The 21285-nt window shown below is 43.1% G+C and overlaps 1 protein-coding gene across 3 annotated transcripts in view; it reads right to left on the bottom strand.

Moving 5' to 3' along the window:
• Positions 1 to 21285, bottom strand: part of NRCAM (neuronal cell adhesion molecule) — a 515870-nt gene that overhangs the window by 252658 nt on the left and 241927 nt on the right. For all 3 annotated transcript variants that reach the window (XM_029616764.1, XM_029616763.1, XM_029616765.1), the window contains exon 3: positions 11882 to 12054. In XM_029616764.1, coding sequence (XP_029472624.1) covers positions 11882 to 11990 — 109 coding nt within the window. In that variant the 5' untranslated portion in view covers positions 11991 to 12054. The remainder of the gene's footprint in view (positions 1 to 11881; positions 12055 to 21285) is intronic.

The following is a 21285-nucleotide window of genomic DNA, read 5'->3' as shown; positions in this document are numbered from 1 at the left end:
ACTATTAACTAACTACTTTTGAAATTTTTTATGTAGGCTCCCTAGACATGTTAGGCAGAGTATCACAAATCACCACACAACTGACAGATCAGATTGGTCCATAATGGTACTGATATCTTAAGTTAACAACATACACACTAAATAACCTAATCAAAACTCATTCATTGTGAGATAGTTTATGACATCATTCAAAACAGGGCTGTTCATCAAGATTTAGAGGAATTCTAAGTGAGCAACTTCAAGACTTTCAAAGCTAAAGCTGGAGCACACGGTCATCAGCAAAGAAAGCTTCCTCAAATGGCGCTGTGACAAATAAGAGGCTCCTGAAGCAGTGATTGAAAACATGGTATCATGTTGAGCATCCAAAATGAGAAGTAATTATTCTTCTTTTTGTCTTTTTTCATTATCTGGCACCTTTTGAAGGTATTTGATCTAGAGTGTGACGTGGTCACTGAGATTATGATTGACATCGCCAGCGACTCCCATAAGAGAAGTTTTCCTCCCACCTGGACCTAAACATGAACCCACGGCACCCCTAGTTTAAGATAAAGCACTGAAACAGGGGATCCACAACACAACAGAATCTGATTATTCAAAGCTCCAGGAAGTTTCTGGGTGGACCATAGACCTTGGTTGCTGAGCCCATCTACATGGGCACCGCAGCCCAGGGTGGATACATCCATTGTCAAGACAATTTGCACCTAAGAAAATTGGAAGGACACCCCTGCTTCAAATTGAAAATGTCTTGCCACCAGGACAAAGAGTGACTCAGATGTATCCCACAGATCCTGAGTGACCTGAAATCACCGGGACCTTAGGGTCCATTGGGTTCTCCACATGTGCAGACATGCCAAGGGAGCAACATGAACAATTATGGCCATGTGACCCAACAGTCTCAACATGTGCCATGCTGTTACCTGCAGCCAGGTGAATCTGTGGGTGCCAATCCCTGCGGCAGAGATTCTCGATGCCACCTCAAAAACATTGTAAGTTGAGTGGACACCTTGTTTTCCCACACTTCAGACCCTTATGCACCAATGATTAGATGATGTCTTACTGCTTCTGCCTAGGCAACTGCTCGGATATTTCTTGCACCTGTTCAGGATGTCTTGCATGTATTGGCCCATGAAGAGTTGGTAGGCCTATGCAGACAATGAGCATAGCTCCCTGAAATATCTTCATCCCAAGCGTATCTATGGCTCTCAGATCCCTCCACGGGAGCACTGAGAAATGTGTCTGAGTACGCAGTGGATATGACCACAATTGATTGGTGTAGCAGCTGATGCTTGTCGAATCCTGGAGCCTTCTGGACAAGGTAGAATGCATTCACCTTCTTGTTAACAGGAGTTAAGAGGGGGTTTTCCCACATCCTCATCAGCAACTCCATAAGGATCTCATCACTGGGACTGCCCCGATCTCAGGAGGTTCCACATACTGGAGAATATCCAGCATCTTTGTCTGGTACATAAGAACATAAGAAATTGCCATACTGGGTCAGACCAAGGGTCCATCAAGCCCAGCATCCTGTTTCCAACAGTGGCCAATCCAGGCTATAAGTAACTGTCAAGTATACAAAAACTAAGTATATCCCATGCTACTGATGCTAGTAATACCAGTGGCTATTTTATAAATCAACTTGATTAATAGCAGGTAATGAACTTCTCCTCCAAGAACTTATCCAAACCTTTTTTAAACCCAGCTATACTAACTGCATTAACCACATCCCCTGGCAACAAATTGCAGAGTTTAATTGTGCATTGAGTGAAAAATAATTTTTTCCGATTAGTTTTAAATGTGCTACATGCTAACTTCATGGAATGCCCCCTAGTCCTTCTACTATCCGAAAGAGTAAATAACCGATTCACATTTACCTGTTCTAGACCTGTCATGATTTTAAAGATCTCTATCACATCCCCCCTCAGCCGTCTCTTCTCCAAGCTGAACAGCCCTAAGCTCTTTAGTCTTTCCTCATAGGGAGCTGTTCCGACCCCTTTATCATTTTGGTCGCCCTTCTCTGTACCTTCTCCATCGCAACTAAATCTTTTTTGACACGTGGCGACCAGAATTGTACACAGTATTCAAGGTATGGTCTCACCATGGAGCAATACGGAGGTATTATGACATTTTCCATTTTATTCACCATTCCCTTCCTAATAATTCCTAACATTATGTTTGTTTGTTTTTTAACTGCCACAGCACACTGAGCCGACTATTTCAAAATGTTATCCACTATGACGCCTAGATCTCTTTCCTGGGTGGAACCTAATATCATGTAACTACAGCATGGGTTATTTTCCCCTATAATGATCACCTTGCTCTTAAACACATTAAATTTCATCTGCCATTTGGATGCCCAATTTTCCAGTCTCACAAGGTCCTCCTGCAATTTATCACAATCTGCTTGTGATTTACCTACTCCGAATGTTTTTATATCATCTGCAAATGTGATTACCTCACTCATCATATTCCTTTCCAGATCATTTATAAATATATTGAAAAGCACAGGTCCTAGTACAGATCCCTAAATAACGGTTTGAAAGGGGACATCTGGATTTGAACCAGGGATGTCTTCATATATAGTCAAATGCTCTACCACTGAGCTATGGCTTCCACCATCAGTCAAACAAAACTTGCGAAAGAGAGGTCTTCCGGAGGAGACTTCCTTTTGCTGGCAAGTGCAAACAGATTGGAGAAAAAGCCATCAGATGCCTCATCTTCCAAAGCCTCTAAAGCGGCCCCCTCCAGGGATCAAATGGGTCCTCTTCACTGTCAGAGACAGGGATTGGATCCCGTGGTGCTCCATCTCTGGCCTGCAGTATGGGAAATGGAGCGACTGGTTGGACCTGGACCCCGCCTGGTTCCCACCTCTGTCTTCGGGGAAACTTCCTCCTCTGAGGAACCATGGTCGACCACCAGACCCGGAAAGCAGCGGCTTCAATGCCTTGATGGGCATTGATGCTGCAGCAGGCACCAACACTGGTGACGGTATTGATAGGGCACTAATAAGCACTTGAAGGAAGCCCAGCAGCAGGTCAAGGAGCAATGGTGCTGATATTGATACCATCGGTGCTCCGACACAGAGGCCCTGAACTGCCTTCTCCACAGTTAGCTGCACTGTCTTCTACAACTCTCTTCTCTGGAGTCCCTGACAGTCACTGATGCCAATGGCGTCAGTGGCCCCACAGATGTCAATGGCCATCAGTGTGGCTCCAAGGTCCCTTGATGTGCTGCCTCCGATACCAATAGATTGGTCTTCTGGTCCTTGAAAAGTTGGTCCATCCTCTCCAAACGGGTCCAATGTCCTTTGGGGGTCATCTGTGCACATTTGCGGCAACCCCCAAGCATCATGCAATGCCCCCAAGCAAAGGACACATCTATCATGGGGATCCGGAATAGACATAGTCCTTCTGCACTGGGGGTATCGCTGGGACCATGATAAGGACATGATGTCATGAAACAAAAGGGACATGAGATCTAAATCAATGGCGGCAGCCCTCGATGGTCAGCATGCACCAAGTGCACCGCCGCCTTGGGGATCGACAATGAAAAGAAACTTACTTCAAAACATTGCAAAACCTATCTAGGAAAGATAGAGGGGAGAACAGAGGGACCCTGCTTCGAGTGGCACGAATACAACAGCAAATTTGAAGCAAAAAAAAGCACTAGAAAAATCCTTAAAAGCAAGGAAAAAAGTATAAGAGGCTTACTCCACTACGAAACACCGGGGTCCACAGAAGAAGGACCCTCATTGGCGGCAAAGTATTATGTATGCTCGAGGATGCTCAGAGGCTCAGTCAAAGTTCTAGAAACTTTGACATAAGTTTTCCATCCTGGGCTCCATCGGATGATGTCATTCATGCATGAGGACTGCCATTCTGCTTGTCCTTGGAAGAACACATAACTTAGAGAATGACATACAGAATGGAGGTGCATGACAGAGAAAGCAGAAATGGAGAAATATGCAAAATAGGGGAGGGGGTGGGGGAGAGGCAATGCAGAAAAGGGAGGGGAAAGAGGCAACACAGGACACACACAGCCTAGAGAGACAAAAATATTGGAAGACAGGCATTCGATTAAGGAAAATGGAGATGTTATAGAGATGTAAAGGAAGAGAATGAAGGTTAGGAGAGAAAGAAGGGATGATGGGAATAAAAGAGTGGTGATAAGGGCAAAGTCAATGAGAAAAGGATAAAGAGTTTGACCTCAACATTTTTAAATGCATCCCTTATACTTTCCTGTCAAACTGGACAACACCCCTCTTTTTAAAAGAATCCAGTTAAAGGAGGAGCTTCAAATAACAATGGGACAGAAGAACATACAATTATTGTATGTTATCAGTTATCCATATTACAATCTAGGATTCTTAGCAACAAAAAATGTGCAACTTTTAATTTAGTCTACTAAAAAATAAAATAAAATAAAGACCCTACGCACTCACAGCTCTGAAGTGCACTGACCAACAGCTACTTAGACTTTTATAACTTGGTAGTTCTGCACTTATGGGGAAATTTAAAATAGTCCATGTAGTAGCAGAATACATGGTGACTTTTACTATGTGTACTATGTAGCTAATTTAAGTAGTTTTGCTTTGAAAATAAAGTGCACTAACTGCATCTGTGTACTTTGCATCTGTTATTTTTGGGGATGGGTGACAAAGGGGGCAGATAAATAGTGCATGTGCTTTTGAAAATGCCACCAATGTACAAGGTTTCACTCCCCCAACTTAAAAAAAAAATAAATTCCAGAAGAATATTCATCATAGCCCACACTTAATTTTAGCCAGACAAACAAGAGCAATTTGGGTATATGGCTTTAAAAACTATTTTCCACATGTTTTGGGAATACTAATTGGCGAATGTTATTGCTTTTCAAATGTATGCAAACTTAGACCTCACAGTTCAGTTGTATGCAGATCAGTTACAAGCACAGACATTTTTCATATAAAGCACACGGCTGGTATGTTTTATAACTATGAGGCTGATACACTAAAGTTCACAGGATTGTGTACACTTTCTGTTTTAGCACATGATGTTTTGTTAATGGGACTTCACTGCAAATAAGCCCAGTAACAAATTGGCATGCTTAGGTGTTTTTTTCTTTTAGAAAACAACTTTAACTACACCTCAATAATGTACAGTTACATTTTTTTTTATGATATTGCATTTGTAGAGCTAGTTTCATGTGTAGTTAAACTAATTGTTCATTGTGAATGAGCTGCTTTGCATCAGTCCTTCATCAGCTTTGAATCTGCATGAAATTTCCCAAAAGTTAAGCTACAGATGGCTACATAACTATTTGCCAAGCTAATAAATTGTGTGTGCTAAATGGGAAATTTCTTGTGTTATTCTGTTTAGCATACAAAATGGCCTTTATGTAATTCTGTGCATATTAGTGCTTTGGCCTCTGTATGTCTTGTGTTAAAAAAAAATGAGAAAGGAAACAAAATACAATTTCTTTCACCTCACTACATGCATTAAATATTAGCCACATCAAACACACTTGTTTTGACACTATAGCAGCAAAAATCAATTGTAAAGCACACAGTCTCTCTATCAGTGGAACTGCTTAATTGACAGAAACTTACATTCAGCAAGTAGTTTTGCTTTCCCCCCATCAGAATCAACACGTGAGCAGGCATAGATTAAAGAAAATTAAATGTTAGTATGAAGAAAATCTGGACCTTATCTATAGGGTGAGCTTATATAAATAGATATAAAAAGGAATGACCTAAAAAGGCATAAAACATAGATGCAGAGTTAATGAGCAGGAAATAAATCAGAAATAATGAAATGCATTGCCCTCATGCCGCAGCAAAAGAAAATCAATTCATCCATATGACCATATGAACAACAAAGGAAATGCTGGGAGCCAAATTTACTCTTACATGGATAAGAGTGTCAGATTCTATAGATCACACATCATACTAAACATGTAATTATGTTAGGTTTGAAGAAAAACAGAGAAATATAATTAATCCACATTGTCACCTGGCAGATTATTCGGAACATTAACAGTAAAATCACTATAAACAGGCTGCTATTATCAATATCAACAGACCAAGATATTACACGGGGCATTTAAAATGAATACAGGGATTTTTATTATGAAAACCTCACTTCAATGTCAGTTACCATTCCTTAAAATAATGCCTTGCTGGCTATGAAAGAAGTCATGGTCTGATGGTTGGAAGATTGAACTATTAATTCAGGAGACATCCTGGCATGCAGACTCAAATGCCTTCTACAGCTGGCTTTCTGTGCATCTTTCAGCTAGTTATTTTATCTATTGATGTGCTTCACATATCAGACTACCAAAATGTGACTTTTGTCATATTTCAACTGTATATTTTTATATTTCTGCAATGGAGCCATGCAGATTTTCTGAAGCTATGGAATGAATATAGACTATTCTTGGAAAATGAATAAAAATAAAAAGTGTGATGCTCTGGATAAAGTTGGATCATACAAATATGATGCTGTGTTACGTGTGCAACACGTCACTTAACTCTAATTTTCAAAACTCATAGTCAAATGCTCATAAAAATATAAGCCCACTAGGGATAATGCTAAATTTTCATTTTATGCTGGCATCTTTTTGATCATGTTTGTTTAAAATAGAAATATTGGCTTTTACTATGTTATTCCAAATGAGAAATAATGATAGAAGTGTTACACGCGTAATATAATATTCAAGCACTGTCCAGAAGTATGCCAGTGATATCCAACCAAAAATAAAGCTTCTAGCCTGCAGTTTGATCTCTGTAGAATTATGCATAGCTGTTTCTGGATGAAAAATACTTCAATGTTTTCATTTTTCGCAGCTGCTGATTGGACTGAAATTTTCATGTCACAAAAATCAGAAAAAATAGCACATTTTAGCAATAAAGTCATTAAAAATAAACCTGTGATGTAGATTTCCTGATTCTATGTATGTCAAATTTATTGGTTAATTAATCTAAATGAAATCAATCTTCAAGGGCTATGGTCCCTCTTTATGACTAGAATTGAGAAATTATAACTATAATATTAAGGCTTTCCATTCTCCTCCTTCCCCTTGGAAGCTTTCATGCAGTCTATATATCAGAAAGATGCTGTCAAATCTTCCACACAAGAGATGACTACATATTTTTTCCTAAGGTATTGAAAAATATTTTTTTTGTGCTGATTACCTGTTATTTTTTACATTAATATGTACCAATTTATTTGATCTAAAAAAATTACTATGAAAAACAATCAAGACTTGATTAATTGTACAAATAGCAAATGTTGCTTACCTGTAACAGGTGTTCTCACAGGACAGCAGGATGTTAGTCCTCACATATAGGTGACATCACAGGATGGAGCCAAATCATGGAACACTTTTGTCAAAGTTTCCAGAACTTTGACTGGCCCCTACTGGGCATGCCCAGCATGGCACTAATCCTGCAGCCAGCAGGGGTCCCCCTTCAGTCTTGTTTAAAAGCTACAGGTAGTGCCGAAAAATAAAATAAGAAAATGTTACGAACCCAACACCGCGGGGCGGCGGGCGGGTTTCGTGAGGACTAACATCCTGCTGTCCTGTGAGAACACCTGTTACAGGTAAGCAACATTTGCTTTCTCACAGGACAAGCAGGATGGTAGTCCTCACATATGGGTGAGTACCGAGCTGAGGATGTCCGATAATTGCACCAAATGTACAAGGCACTAGGACTGGGATAAAAATTTGGCCGAGGGCATCCTGAACCCTAATGGGCAGGCGGAAGGGTGTTGGTACGTCATGTTGTAAATAGGTTACGAAGGACAGACTGGCTGAAGATGGAATCTTGTCTTCCGGCCTTGTCCAAGCAATAATGGGCTGCAAAGGTATTGAGAGAACTCCAGGTGGCAGCCCTGCAAATGTCAGGAAGCGGCACCGATCATAGGTGTGCTACTGAAGTCGCCATGGCCCTCACAGAGTGTGCTTTAACACGGTCTTGAAATGGAATGCCCGCTTGCTGATAGCTAAAGGATATGCAGTCCGCCAATCAGGAGGAGAGAGTCTGCTTACCCACAGACTGCCCTAACTTGTTAGGATGGAAAGAGACAAACAGTTGAGTGCTTGCCTTGTGGGCAGCTGTACGGTCTAGGTAGAATGCTAGAGCCCGTTTACAGTCAAGGGTATACAGAGCCTGTTCTCCTGGATTGGAATGGGGCCTGGGAAAAAAGGTAGGTAGTATAATGGATTGATTAATGTGAAACTCCGATACTACCTTAGGCAAGAACTTAGGGTGAGTGCGGAGTACTGCCCGGTCCTGCAGAAGTTTAGTGTAAGGCAGATAGGTAACTAGAGCCTGAAATTCACTAACTCTGCGAGCCGAAGTGATTGCCAGAAGGAAAATCACTTTCCATGTGAGATAGCGAAGATCACAGGATTGAAGAGGCTCGAATGGTGATTTCATGAGCTGACCCAAAACCAGATTGAGGTCCCAAGAAGGGGTCGAAGGATGCAGTGGAGGCTTCAGGTAAAGCAAGCCCTTCAGAAAATGTGTTACAAGGGGTTGTACTGATATGGGTACATCCCCGACACCTTTATGGAAGGTAGCTACCGCAATGATGCATTCTGATGGAAGAAGTTTTTAGACCTGACTCTGATCAGTGCCAGAGATAGTCCAAAAACCTCATGATAGGATAGTTAAAGGGGTCAAGGGACTGAGAAGAGCACATGACGTAAACCTGTTCCATTTGTAAGAGTAAGATTTTCTCGTGGAAGACTTCCATGAAGCAATCAGGACACGGGAAACTGGTTCAGAAAGGTTAAGTAGCTGAAGGATTAACCTTTCAACATCCATGGCGTCAGGGACAAGGCTTGAAGATTGGGGTGGCGGAGGCACCCATCGTTTTGAGTGATCAGAAGCGGGTCCTTTCCTAAGGGAATGTGCCTACAAATGGAGAGATCCTGAAGTATTGGAAACCACACTTGGCGTGGCCAGTGAGGTGCTATCAGGATCATGGTTCCCTTGTCCTGACATAACTTCACGAGAGTCTTCGAGAGAAGAGGAAGTGGAGGGAATGCATAAAGTAGACCGGTTGCCCACGAGAGGGAGAATGCTTCTCTGGGCTGAGAGTGTTTGCTGCGAATGAGAGAGCAGAGGTTCTCTACTTTGCAGTTTTGAGGAGACGCAAAGAGGTTTATCTGAGGATATCCCCCATTTTTGGAAGATGGAGTTTGCTACTGAGGGGTTGAGAGACCACTTGTGCGGTTGAAAGATGTGACTCAGCTTGTCGGCCAACACATTGTCCACTCCTGGCAAATAGGTGGCCCTGAGGTACATTGAATGGGAGAGAGCTTTCACCCATATCTGTGCAACTTCTTGATACAGAAGGAAGGAGCCCGTGCCTCCCTGTTTGTTGATGTACCACATGGCCACCTGGTTGTCCGTCTGGATCAGGATAACTTGATTTGAGAGGTGATTCTGAAATGCCCTGAGAGCATATCTGATTGCACGAAGCTCCAGGAAATTTATTTGGTGTTTGGCTTCCTCTGGAGACCAAGATCCTTGTGTCTGCAGATTGGCCACATGGACTCCCCAGCCGAGGTTGGAAGCATTGGTGGTGAGAGTTAATTGAGGATCTGGAGCCTGAAAGGGCAAGCCTTGGAGGAGGTTGATCTGATTTTTCCACCAGGCAAGAGACTGACGGAGTGAGTCGGTTATGTGGACAATGGTCGTCAGGGGCTGAATGCTTTGAGTCCATTGAGACCTTAGAGTCCACTGCATGACTCTCATGGCCAAACGGGCCATTGGTGTGACCTGAACTGAGGATGTCATGTGTCCCAGGAGGATGAGAAAGTGGCGGGCAGTCACGGAGTGTTGAGATTGCAGCTGGTGCGCAAGAGACACGAGGGTGAGAGCTCACTGTCGAGGCAGAAAAGCCTTTGCCTGCAAGGTGTCCAAGTCTGCCCCAATGAACGACAAGGTTTGAGATGGGACTAAATAGGATTTGTCGTAGTTGACGAGAAATCCTAATGAAATTAGAGTGTGTAAGGTTAGATTGAGGGATGACAGAGCAGCTTGCTGAGTAGGAGCCCTGATTAACCAATCGTCTAGATAAGGGTAGATGTGTACACCTTGAGTCCTGAGGAAGGCTGCAACTACTACGAGGCATTTTGTGAAGACTCGTGGCACAGACACTAGGCCGAATGGAAGCACTCGGTACTGATAGTGCTTGGGGCCTACTAGAAACCTCAGGTATTTGCGATGAGATGGGGTTATCACAATATGAGTGTATGCATCCTGGAGGTCCAGAAAGCAGAGCCAGTCTCCTCTTTGTAGAAGAGGAAAAAGTGAGCCTAAGGTTACCATTTTGAATTTCTCTCACTGGAGTACTTGTTGAGGGCCCGTAGGTCCAGAATAGGACGAACGCCTCCCGATTTTTTGGGGATTAGAAAGTACCGGGAATAGAATCCTAGGCCATGCTGAGAGTAGGGTACGGGTTCTATTGCCTTGGCTTGGAGAAAGAGGGAGATCTCCTGATCCAGAAGGGTAGAGTGATCAGATGTTCTCCATGTCTGTAGAGGTGGGGAGTCCGGTGGCACGGAGAGAAAGTTCATATGGTAACCCTGAGCAATTATTGCCAGTACCCATTGGTCTGAGGTGATTGAGTGCCATATGTTGTTGAAGTGGCACAGTCGACCTCCCACTGGTATGTGATGCACAAGATGGTGCCGGCCGTCCATTGCTCCTACCACATGACAGGGGCCGACCAATGGCACCGGTAGCCCCTGTGACATAGTAAAGGCAAAGGCTATCAGTGCCATTTTGAATACTGGCAGCCGATGGCCCAAGTGCAGGAGATCGCTGCAGAACCCCACTGGAAAACCAGAGACTTTTGGCAAGTCTTGGGGGGGGGGGGGGGGGGGGGGTCAGGAGGGTGAGGGGTTGTAGTTAATTAAATTTAAAGGGTTGGGATGGTTTGTTTTTTTTAACTTTAATGGGAAACGAATACCATACATAACTAATGGACGAATCGGGGTCCCCCGAAAACGGATGTAATGGATTTGGGTCCCGACGAATACCGAATCAAACATATCCATCCCTGCTGCACATCCCTATATATTACCTTTCAGTTTGCTAACCTTTATTTCCATGATTTAACAAAGGAAAATTAAGTGCATGCATTTAGCAATCCAATTCAGATTAGTAATATTGATTTTATTGCACAAATCTGGGTCATTGGTTTTATAAGGGCTAAGAAACAAATTAAAAATTCCCAAATGTTTACATTTCATTTTCTTTTTGTTTTTTTTTGACGAAGTTATTAAATTCAAATTAAACATAAACCTGAAAAGGTTGGATCACTAACCACACTGAAGTACAGCAAAAATGATTGATTTAGAAAAATACAAAATGAATGTGAAGAGAGACACACAGTTTAAAAGTGTCTATAAAAATAAGCCTGTGCTTATCTGCGGGTTTTGTTTTCAATCCAATAATTTATAACCAACAAAGCATTTCTCAATTTTACTGAACATTACGTGTTAGAGAACTGGGTTGTTCAGGGATTTGTTGGTCATTTCCATCTACTACTGTCTAAGAAATTTAATTTTACTCTATTATTTACAGCTTTTTTTCCCTATAAATATCAGCATATTTTAACTATGTATAGAGTTTATAGAGAATGTTCTGCCCTTGGCTCAAATCCATTATTGGCATTTATATGTATCATTAATTAATAAATCATATTTTTACTGAAGAAATACTGATGCACAGGGAGTGTGAAAATAGCTGCCTTTCAATTTTGTGCATTTTATCTAGTATGCCAGCCTTCACAACAATGATGGTGCCCTCGCTTTTTTGAACATCATTCAAGATCCTGCAAATCTCCTGCTGTCTCCAGCATACCGGAGTTAAAGCCTCAGTACTTACGATCAAGCGGTACTTCCAGTCCTGCGATCATCTGGCACAGGATGAGAATCAAAGGAGCGCTGCTGGAGGATAAGCTCACCCTCCTTGTCAGCATTATCTTAAGCTGCATGAGTTTACTTCCACTAAGGCTCAAGCTGCCTTTCCTCTTGCTGAAAAGGATTTGTTCAGAAAACCTAGGCCAGATGAGAAAGTTGAAAGTAAATGGGAAAAATATAATGATCAGAAGTGATGGAGGTTTGAATAGCACTTCCACAAATTAAATACAAATATTAGCCAAAATTGGGGTTACATCATTATTTATATTTGACGGTTCAGAGTTTGGTTTTCTACAATAGATAAAGCAGTAAAAAAAAAAAATGTACAACAGAAAGATTCATCTAATGTCTGTGGTATCAAATAGCACTACTCATATTGGTCTTCAAGAAAACTGGATTCTTTATAGATTCTAATGCTTTTTATTGGACCAACAGATAAATTATCCAATGATAATGATGTACATGAACCCTGGAGGTCACACAAGTCCCAGCATTCATTTACATCAACGGGCTTTGCATGAAGCTTGCTGCTTTCCATCCTGATGAAGCAGAGATTGTGTTGCCATGGGGACATCAGAGCTCAGCTCTCCATTCCTGTTTCCTGCAGATGGGTCTGTGTTGCTCGCCAGCAGAAAGCAGCATGATTAAAGCAATCTTTATGCATATAGCTCCAAAGAGTAGTTGCTGTTTCATATCCTGGCTAGCAGATGTAAACCCTTCCAGCATAGGAGGGGAATGCTTTCTCTTTCCTTATTCCTTGTGATGCTATGCAACTTTTTTTCATATGTTTCTTTGATTTGGGCAGAGGAATCATCTCCTTCCTATCCATGAGAGCACAAAAAGGTATTAAAATAGGCTCTTGATGTAGAACAGTAATGAAAGAGGAAGGAACCAGGAGTGGAGACTTGGAATTTAAAAACAGAAGCCGATATTTAAAATGGCAATTATCTGGATAAGTACTAATCAGCTAAGTTGTGCTGCTGACTATTCAGCTAGGACCAATGGGTGCCACTTATCCAGCTAAGTTTTTAGCCTGCTAATTCAGAGGTGGGTAATAGGCAGATCAGGGAGGAGTTGAGTTGGCTGGATAAGTTAACCAGCTAACTTGATATTCAGAGCTAGCCAGCTGAATTATCCGGCCAACTCTGGTCAAGTCATTAGACTGTCCTAAAGTTAGCTGGTTTAATTTCATCCGACTAACTTTAAGATAGCCAGGTATATTTAGTGGTGTGGCTGCACTGCTGAATACACAGAGCTAGTTAGCCAGATATGTTTGTTCAGCTAACTAGCGCAGCCACATTGCGGCTGAACATGGACCTCAGAGTATATAATTATTATTCCTCTGCAAAGATAATCTGGGTGCTGGAGGTAATATAGTGCACTAGTGAGCATAGAGGAGGAAGGGGGCCAGAGTCCGGTGCCTTCTTAAAAAATGGCACGGGCCATCCATTGCTCCTACCATGTGACAGGGGCCGGCCAATGGCACTGATAGCCCCTGTCACATGGTAAGGGCAAAGGGCCATCGGTGCAATTTTGTGGCAGCCGATGGCCCGAGAGGGGGACATCGCTGGACCACCAGAAACTTTAGGCAAGTTTTAGGGGGGTCAGGAGGGTGGGGGATTGTAAATAATTAGATCTGAAGGGTTGGGGTGGGTTTGGGTTTTTTTTTTTCTGTGTGCCCTTCCCCCCCCAAAAAAAAAAACAAAACGATAAGAAAACCACACGGAATTTCATGGGGGTTTTCCTATCATTTTCGGGGACCCCCGATACATGTCGAATTATGAAATATCGTACGATATTTTAATTCGTCATAAAAACGATGTACATCCCTAATGCACATACATTTACTCGCAGGAAGGATAACTTTCAAACTGCACGCAACAGCACATACACATGTATATGGCAGCACATAGATTTACGATAGTATTTTATACCTCTCAACTATCACATTTTTGTGTATTATAAAATGTGTATCTCTACCCCAAAAGCCAGGTCCTGTTGCTGGAGCCTCAGCTGAAGACCTGGCCCGATGATGGGGCCTGCCCAGAGATCGAGTCCCGTCACTTGGGTCTTGGCCTAGATGTTAGGGACATCTAGGCCAGATGTTAGGGACATCTGGCCTAGATGTTAGGGACAAAGCTGCAGGAATCCTTTTCTCTCCATCTTCTTAAAATGATGTCCTCCGCTTGAAGGACGCACTGATCATTAAAATGTCACCCTCCACTTAGGAGGAAGGCACCGGAGTGAAGTCATTCCAGGGCATCTTCCAAGCACACAATACACTGCTATGAAAATGCTACTGTTGCGGTACCATGTATTTTCATTTCATTTCATTTATTAAAATGTATTAATTGCTTAACACAAAATGGTATTAATTATGATACCAGATAAACTGCTTAACTGGCACATTTGCATTGTTTTTGGGTCTAATTCTACTTTCCTTTTTTTCTAACCTATTTTTATATATTCTTTTAAAACTTTCACTTTATTAAGTGCACAATAAATTTGAACATGGTCCAATAAACATTAATGTATCCCCACCCTCCTTCAACAAAACTCCAAAGGTTACAATCTCCTCTATTACAGCTCTATTAATGACACCCAAAATAACATCCCAGTCCCTCCCTTCCCCCCAACAACTTCAACAGTGATGTGAACATAAAGCCTCTACCAGCACTTGGTATCAGCTTATCGTATTTTTCAACATAGGTTCCCACAATAATTTTATATTATGGTCATGCCTGCAATTTAAAAACAATCCCTTTCCCTGATTCCTGATTGTTCATACTATATTCCTACTTCATAGCAGAGCCGTAGTCAGGCCATGTGGCACTAGGGTGACCAACTGCCCGGTTTTTGACCGGACAGCCTTGATTTGCAGACTATTGTACAGTGTCCGGTTACAAGGGTAACCGGACACTGTAAAACCCGGTCAGGCAAGGCCAGGGGCCAATCAGTGGTAGCAGTCTGCCAGCGCTCCAATCACCTGCCTGTTTTGGGGGCTCGGTTCTGCCTCTCCCATAGCTGTGCCGCACTTATTGCTACTTCGCGCTGTCCTCCTGGGAGTTGCAGCGGAAGAGGAGAGTCGAACCGAGCCTCAAAGACAGGCAGGCAGAATCTGCCTAGGAAAAAAAAAATCAACGCTCGATTTCAAAGGGAAAAAAGGGGGGGGGCAGCTGCAGCTGGCTGCCCCCCACCCCCCCGCAAGTGTCCGGTCCTGCTCCATGGAAAATTTGGAAACCCAATGTGGCACCTATGGCCAAGTGAAAAAATGCGTCCTCATCCTGAGTACAACACACGAGCTGGGAGTCTGTTAAATGGAGGGGGCTTTGAGTTTTATTTTCACCCAGAGGTTTCCTTAGGCTCCTTTGGGCTTCCAACTCAAACAGAACCAGTAGGGAGATCCTGGGGCAAGGAGCCTTCATTCACAACTCCTGGGGAACTTTTTTTCCCCTCAGCTTTCTCTAATCCAGTCATTGCAGTGTCAGTCCTGGGCCGGAGGCCATGCACCAGGGTTCATTAAAGATTATTCAGATTTTACATGAAAAAGGACATTCTGAGCTAAAAATATCACGTACAACAACATCTATATTATATTTACATGCATTTCTGTGGTGCTAACTAGAAAACCCTGCAAAACAAGTAAAAGAAAAAAGGCACTTGGAACCAATATGGTATTAGGCCTATGCTAGCACATAATAGGTGTAGGCTTGGTCCTCAGAAAGCCATGAGGAAATGAAATTACAGTTACAATATGCTAAACCTCCCATACTAAAACATCACTAACTGCCAGCATTCAATCCTACCTATGAAAAGGCAACATTGCAAATATTACAGCAGGCCCTAAACATCAAAGCACCTCCTACTAAGAAAACAGAAGAAATCAGGCTGTTATAGATCCCAACGTAAAAACTACAAGCTAGCAGAGCAGCTCACCTTGTTCACACATGCCGAACACAGACAGATCCTCACCAAATTCCTAACAGAGAGACTGTAAAGTGTAAGTAGAAATATGCAGACAAAAACTTAACTGGAAACCACAACAGGCCAGATTGTATGCAACTATGGAAAAATGGACATCAAACAGTAACAATAAGAAACAAATAATAAATAGCAAAATCATACAAAAAAATTTAAATATTTCAAAACAGTTGATGGATAGAGCATCCAATAATTAAAAACATATCTATCTGTTTCCAAAACTCAATAAAATATTTCAAAACAGATAGTACATCAAATATCACCCAATAATTAAAACTAATATGGATTTTAAAAAATCCCCTGCTGTCCATACCTGGGAAATTTTCATTTCCGGATCTAAGTGTCATGGATTAGCAGGGAGAGGAAGGGATTGCTGCATACAAACTTTCTCCATGCTTTCTTTCACACATGCTCAATCATATACACACATATGCAGTCGCACTTGTTTGCTCTCTCATGCTCAACTATATACACATATTTATTTACTTATTTATTTGCAGCTTTTAGATATCGACATTCACTCTCTGACTCTCTCTCACGCTCAGTCATACACACAAACATATACTCATTCCATCTCTATCACATGATAAATCATATACACATGCAGGCTCATACTCCGTCACAGACTCATTCACACACGCTCATATTCGCTCCCTTACGCATGCTCAATCATATACACAAAACTTGTTCATTCTCTCATGTTCAACTCTACACAAACGTACATATGCTCATTCATTCTCTTTCATATGCTCAGTCACACACACACACACAAGCTCATACCTCTCTCTCACATTCTTAATCACACACACACACATACAAAGGCTCTCTCACAAGCTCATACCTCTCTTACATACTCAATCATATATGCTCATACCTCTCACACATGCTCAGTCAAACACACACCCATGATCAAATCTCTCTCGTATGCTCAATCATACACACACACATAGGCTTTTCTCTCACAAGTTCATACCTCTCTTATATGTGTTGCGATGCTGCTTGCTGCTATGTCCACAAGCAGCCTCTTACCTTCAGCGCGGCCCGGAGGCTGCTGCTGCCACTGTTGTCTGCCCCTCTCTCCACGGCCTGGAGGCCGCCACCGATGTCTTTCCTCGTGGCCTGGAGGCCACTGCCATCACTGCTGCCACCGCCATCCGCAGTGGATCAGCTGCTGCTGACACTGCTGCCTTCCATGCGGAGGCCGCCAACGACCATCTTCTTCCATACAGCCTGGTGGCCGCCGCTGACACCGCTGTCTCTTCGCAGCTAATCCGCTGCTGATGTCCCTCCTTCATGCGGCCTGGAGGCCGCCACCAACCAAGTCCTCTTCTGTGGCCCAGGGGCCGTTGCGGAGCTTCTCTTCCCACGGTGGGGGCCGCCATTGCCTTGCTTCTCTTCACGGCAGGGAGCCACCGACATCTGGGCTTTGCTTTGCGGCATGGATGCCGCTGTTGCTGTCCCTGGTCCTGCCTCCTCCTAGGTGCGCGGCCGCACCTCTCTTCTCCATTTAAAGGGCCCACTGTGGGCAGAGCCCCGTGGCTCCACCTGATGACGATTCCAAGGCGTCTCCTCTAGGGCTTCTCTTCAGTCTGCCTTTGCCTTTGAAAGGAGCTGCCTGCTCCTGGATTCTCCGATGTTCCAGCTCATCAATCCAGGAGACTTCCATGAACCATCTTTGCTTATTCAAGGCACTCTGTTAATCATGGGAATTCCCTTGTCTTCATCTCTGGTTCCTGATCCTTTGTCTCCATCTTCGTTTGTACTTTCTAGTCTCTCGTTGGATCCTGCATCCTTGTCTGTCTTGTCTTCAGATGTTCCAGTCTTCAGATGTTCCAGTCTCCAGATGTTCTAGTCTTCAGATGTCCCTGATGTTCCTGTCTTCAGATGTCCTTGATGTCCTCTTCTCCAGAGGTCCCTGATGTTCAGATGTCCTGGTGTCTTGATGTTCCTGAAGTCCAATGTTCCAGTCCGGATCCTGATGTCCTCTTCACAGCTCTTCATCCAGCTTCCAGGTTCCTCTTGTCCATCCTTCCTGGCGTGCCTCTGTCGTAGTCCATGACCATCCCATGGGGGCTGTGCAGGGCGCTTCATGGTACAAGGTCTACCTTCACGTCTGCAGTGCAAGCCTCCAGAAGACCCTTGTTTTTAATGTTACTGAATCAGAGTTCCGAGTCTTGAATCCTGAGTCTTGCATCCTGTTCCCGGTATTCAGAATACCTTGTGCTTGCTTCAGTCCATGACCTAGACTCTGGCCAGAACCTGCTCCGCTTCAGTGTGGTCCGTGACCAGCCATGGACGGCTGTGTAGGGCGCACCTCGGTGCAGGCTTCTCCTGAATCTCTGCCATTTTTCCGGATCTAAGTCTTCACTTCCTCGCTGGAGTCTGCTTTGCTTCCAGCGTGGTCCGCGACCAGCCATGGGTGGCTGTGTAGGGTGTGTTGTGGGCAGTACTCAACCTCTACTAGTACCCATATCCTGAGTCCTCACCTGAGTCCTCGTCTTCATCTGACTATCCTGAGTCCTCGTCTGAGTATCTTGAGATCTTAATTCACATCTGAGCATCCTGAATCTTCATCCATGTCTGAGCATCCTGAATCCTCGACCGAGTTCCAAGTATCCTCGTCTCATCTAAGTCTTCAAGTATCCTCGTCTTGTCCAAGTCTCCAAGTCTCCTCGTCTCGTCTAAGTCACCAAGTACCTATGTCTTGTTCCAATTCCAGTACCACTGCCTGTCCTCAACCTCTGTCGTCCTGTTGCATCTGCCGTTCCCAGGCAGCCGGTCCGAAAGTGCTATCGAGTGGCCAGAGGGCTACCCCAGAGACCAGCATTGCTTTGTTGGGTCTCTTCTGGTATGTTCAAGTTTGGCAGAAGTCAGGGCCCCTGGTCTTCAGCCTGTCCGCCCATGCTTGGACACGTCTTGCCTGCCTCGGTGCTTCATCGGAGCTCCTCTGAAGTCATGCCATGGTCCAATGGCACACCAATCTCCCTGGAGTCAGGACCGCTCCCTAGTGCTCCCCCAACAATATGCTCAGACACACACATGCTCATACCTCTTTTTCTCATCCTCAGTCATACACATACTCTCAGACTCTCTCATCTAGCCTCCAGATACGCTGAAGCATAGGAGGGAAGCCAATGCTTGTTGGCTTTATATGGGTCACACTGCTGCTGCTCATTGCTACTCTTTGAAGCCCTGCCAACTGCACTACTTTTCACTGCCAGGCAGGAAAGGGAGGAAAAGACCAATGCTTTTTGTGGCCCTGGGGCTGCGCTGCTCTGTACTACCAGAGCGGGGAGGCGGGGGGAGAAGGAGGACAATTTTTTTTTTGCTGCCCCATGGGCAGCGCTACTCTTCATTGCCGAGGCGGGGCAGATGGCCACGCTGTTCTTCATTTGACAAACAGGAGAAAGGAGGAGGAGATCGATTATTTTTGAATCTCTGCAGGTCGCGTTGCTATTTACTGTCAGGGCGGGGGGAGGAAGGAGGAGTCTGGAGGCCGATAGTTTTCATGCGACGGCATCCCTAGTGGTTGGCACCTATGACTGAGGCCACATCGGCCATAGGCTAGCTACAGCTCTGCTTTATAGATAGATAGCTACTGACTTAGCGAAATCAGGGTGAGGTCGGAATGATATACTGCTAAGGAACAGCACAACAGTCTAATTTATGTAGATTCAATGTCATGAAGAGTGGCTAAGTGGAGCTTTCAAAAACTTTAAACATCAATATCTTTTTAGAGAAGAGAACATTACTGTTCATTATTCTTAAACAATTGCTTAATACTTCTTCATGCATGATCAGCATGTTAAAATGAAAAGATTATAAGAACACTAAAAATATTTTAGACACTTGGCACATGGGCAAGTATATGCAAATCAAAGCTATTAACGGTTTGGAAAATGATGGTGTCTCATTGCACAACTCATTTCAACTATGTGCAATTTAAGATACAAAGCAACAACTTTATTTACCCACCTCACGTGAAACTGTGAAGAATGCATAACTTTAAAGGCAAACATGTTTCAGCAACCTGCTATGCCAGCTGTGTTCTTGTTCTGCATCATCTAGTTATAACAGGCTGCACAATGTAATCTGATCTACCCATTAAGCTCCTAAACAAATGTGCTTAGGAAGCTGTATGCACTTGACCACACTAATTACTCCAGCAGTGACCCATCAGCAGATAGCATGATTGATTGGGCATCAGCTCTACATTAAGCTGAATACATATGAAAGGCCTGCTACTATACTGCATCACTACCCAAGAGTTTTAGATGTCCAATTTATTTTTCCTGGCACTAATTACATTTAATTAAAATAAAAAATGAAATACTCTAATGCATATACTACAAGCCTATGGGTAAAGCAAATAGTATTAAGTATATTAATGTCCATATTCAGCTGCTGTGCAGCTTTACTAGTTAGCTGGTAAACATCCTCCACACTATATGTTTATATTGTTTCTATCTAGGGTAATCACAAAGGGGATCAGAAGAGACAACATGCTATAGATTTTCTGCTCCTGGCACAAATAGGGACAATTTTCTCCAGCCTTCTATTAACAGCTGGAATTGACAGCAGAAGCTCTAGGCGGTAGAAAAATGCCATTTTAGTGTTTCTTTCTCCTACAATATTAAACTCATGTAATATTTCCATAAAATCAGAAAAAGGCCTAGCAAGATAAGGCAGTTGCATAACTAGGGCATTTCTTTCTTATCTGGAGATTCTGCCAAGGAGGTGGCATTAACATAAGGAAAGGATAGAATAAGAATATAGGGTAAGGAACGGCAGGTGGTGAGAGATGAGGAGGGTACGCGGAAGGTGTTGAAAGTCAATAAAAGTAAAGATAGGGAGTTTGCACTGGAGGACAGAGAAATAATGGGAAAGAGAGAAATGGGGATGCAATGAAGAGAAAGAAGTAATGTCATTTGGAGAGATGGGATGGTAAGGGTAAAACAATGGGGTATGGGGGAGGAGAACAAGAAAGGATCAAGTGAAGAGAAAGAGGTTGAGAGAAAAAGTAAGGAAATAAGGAGGAAGAATGGAATAGAGAAAAAGACGGAGTAAAAGAGAAATAAAATATTTTTCTTTTGCTGGACGCACAAACACAGAATACAAAAGAAGTAAAACTCAAGGCACATAAAATCACACACACATACACAGTGTTCCTCATAAAATTAAGAAATTTTATCATTAACCAAAACTTATGCAACATTCAAGCCATACTATTTTAGGACTGCTACATACATGCAGAAGCCACAATGAATGATGAAAATTACCTTGCGAACTACAGACCGAGTTCTTCCCTGCCATTTATAAGCAAGATTCTATAATTTGTGGTATTGATGCAGTTAGAAGACTTAATTCAAGATAATGTCCCACATGATT

Source organism: Rhinatrema bivittatum, chromosome 9, assembly GCF_901001135.1.
Source record: "Rhinatrema bivittatum chromosome 9, aRhiBiv1.1, whole genome shotgun sequence".
Taxonomy (NCBI): domain Eukaryota; kingdom Metazoa; phylum Chordata; class Amphibia; order Gymnophiona; family Rhinatrematidae; genus Rhinatrema; species Rhinatrema bivittatum.
This window is presented reverse-complemented; position numbering and strand designations above follow the sequence as displayed.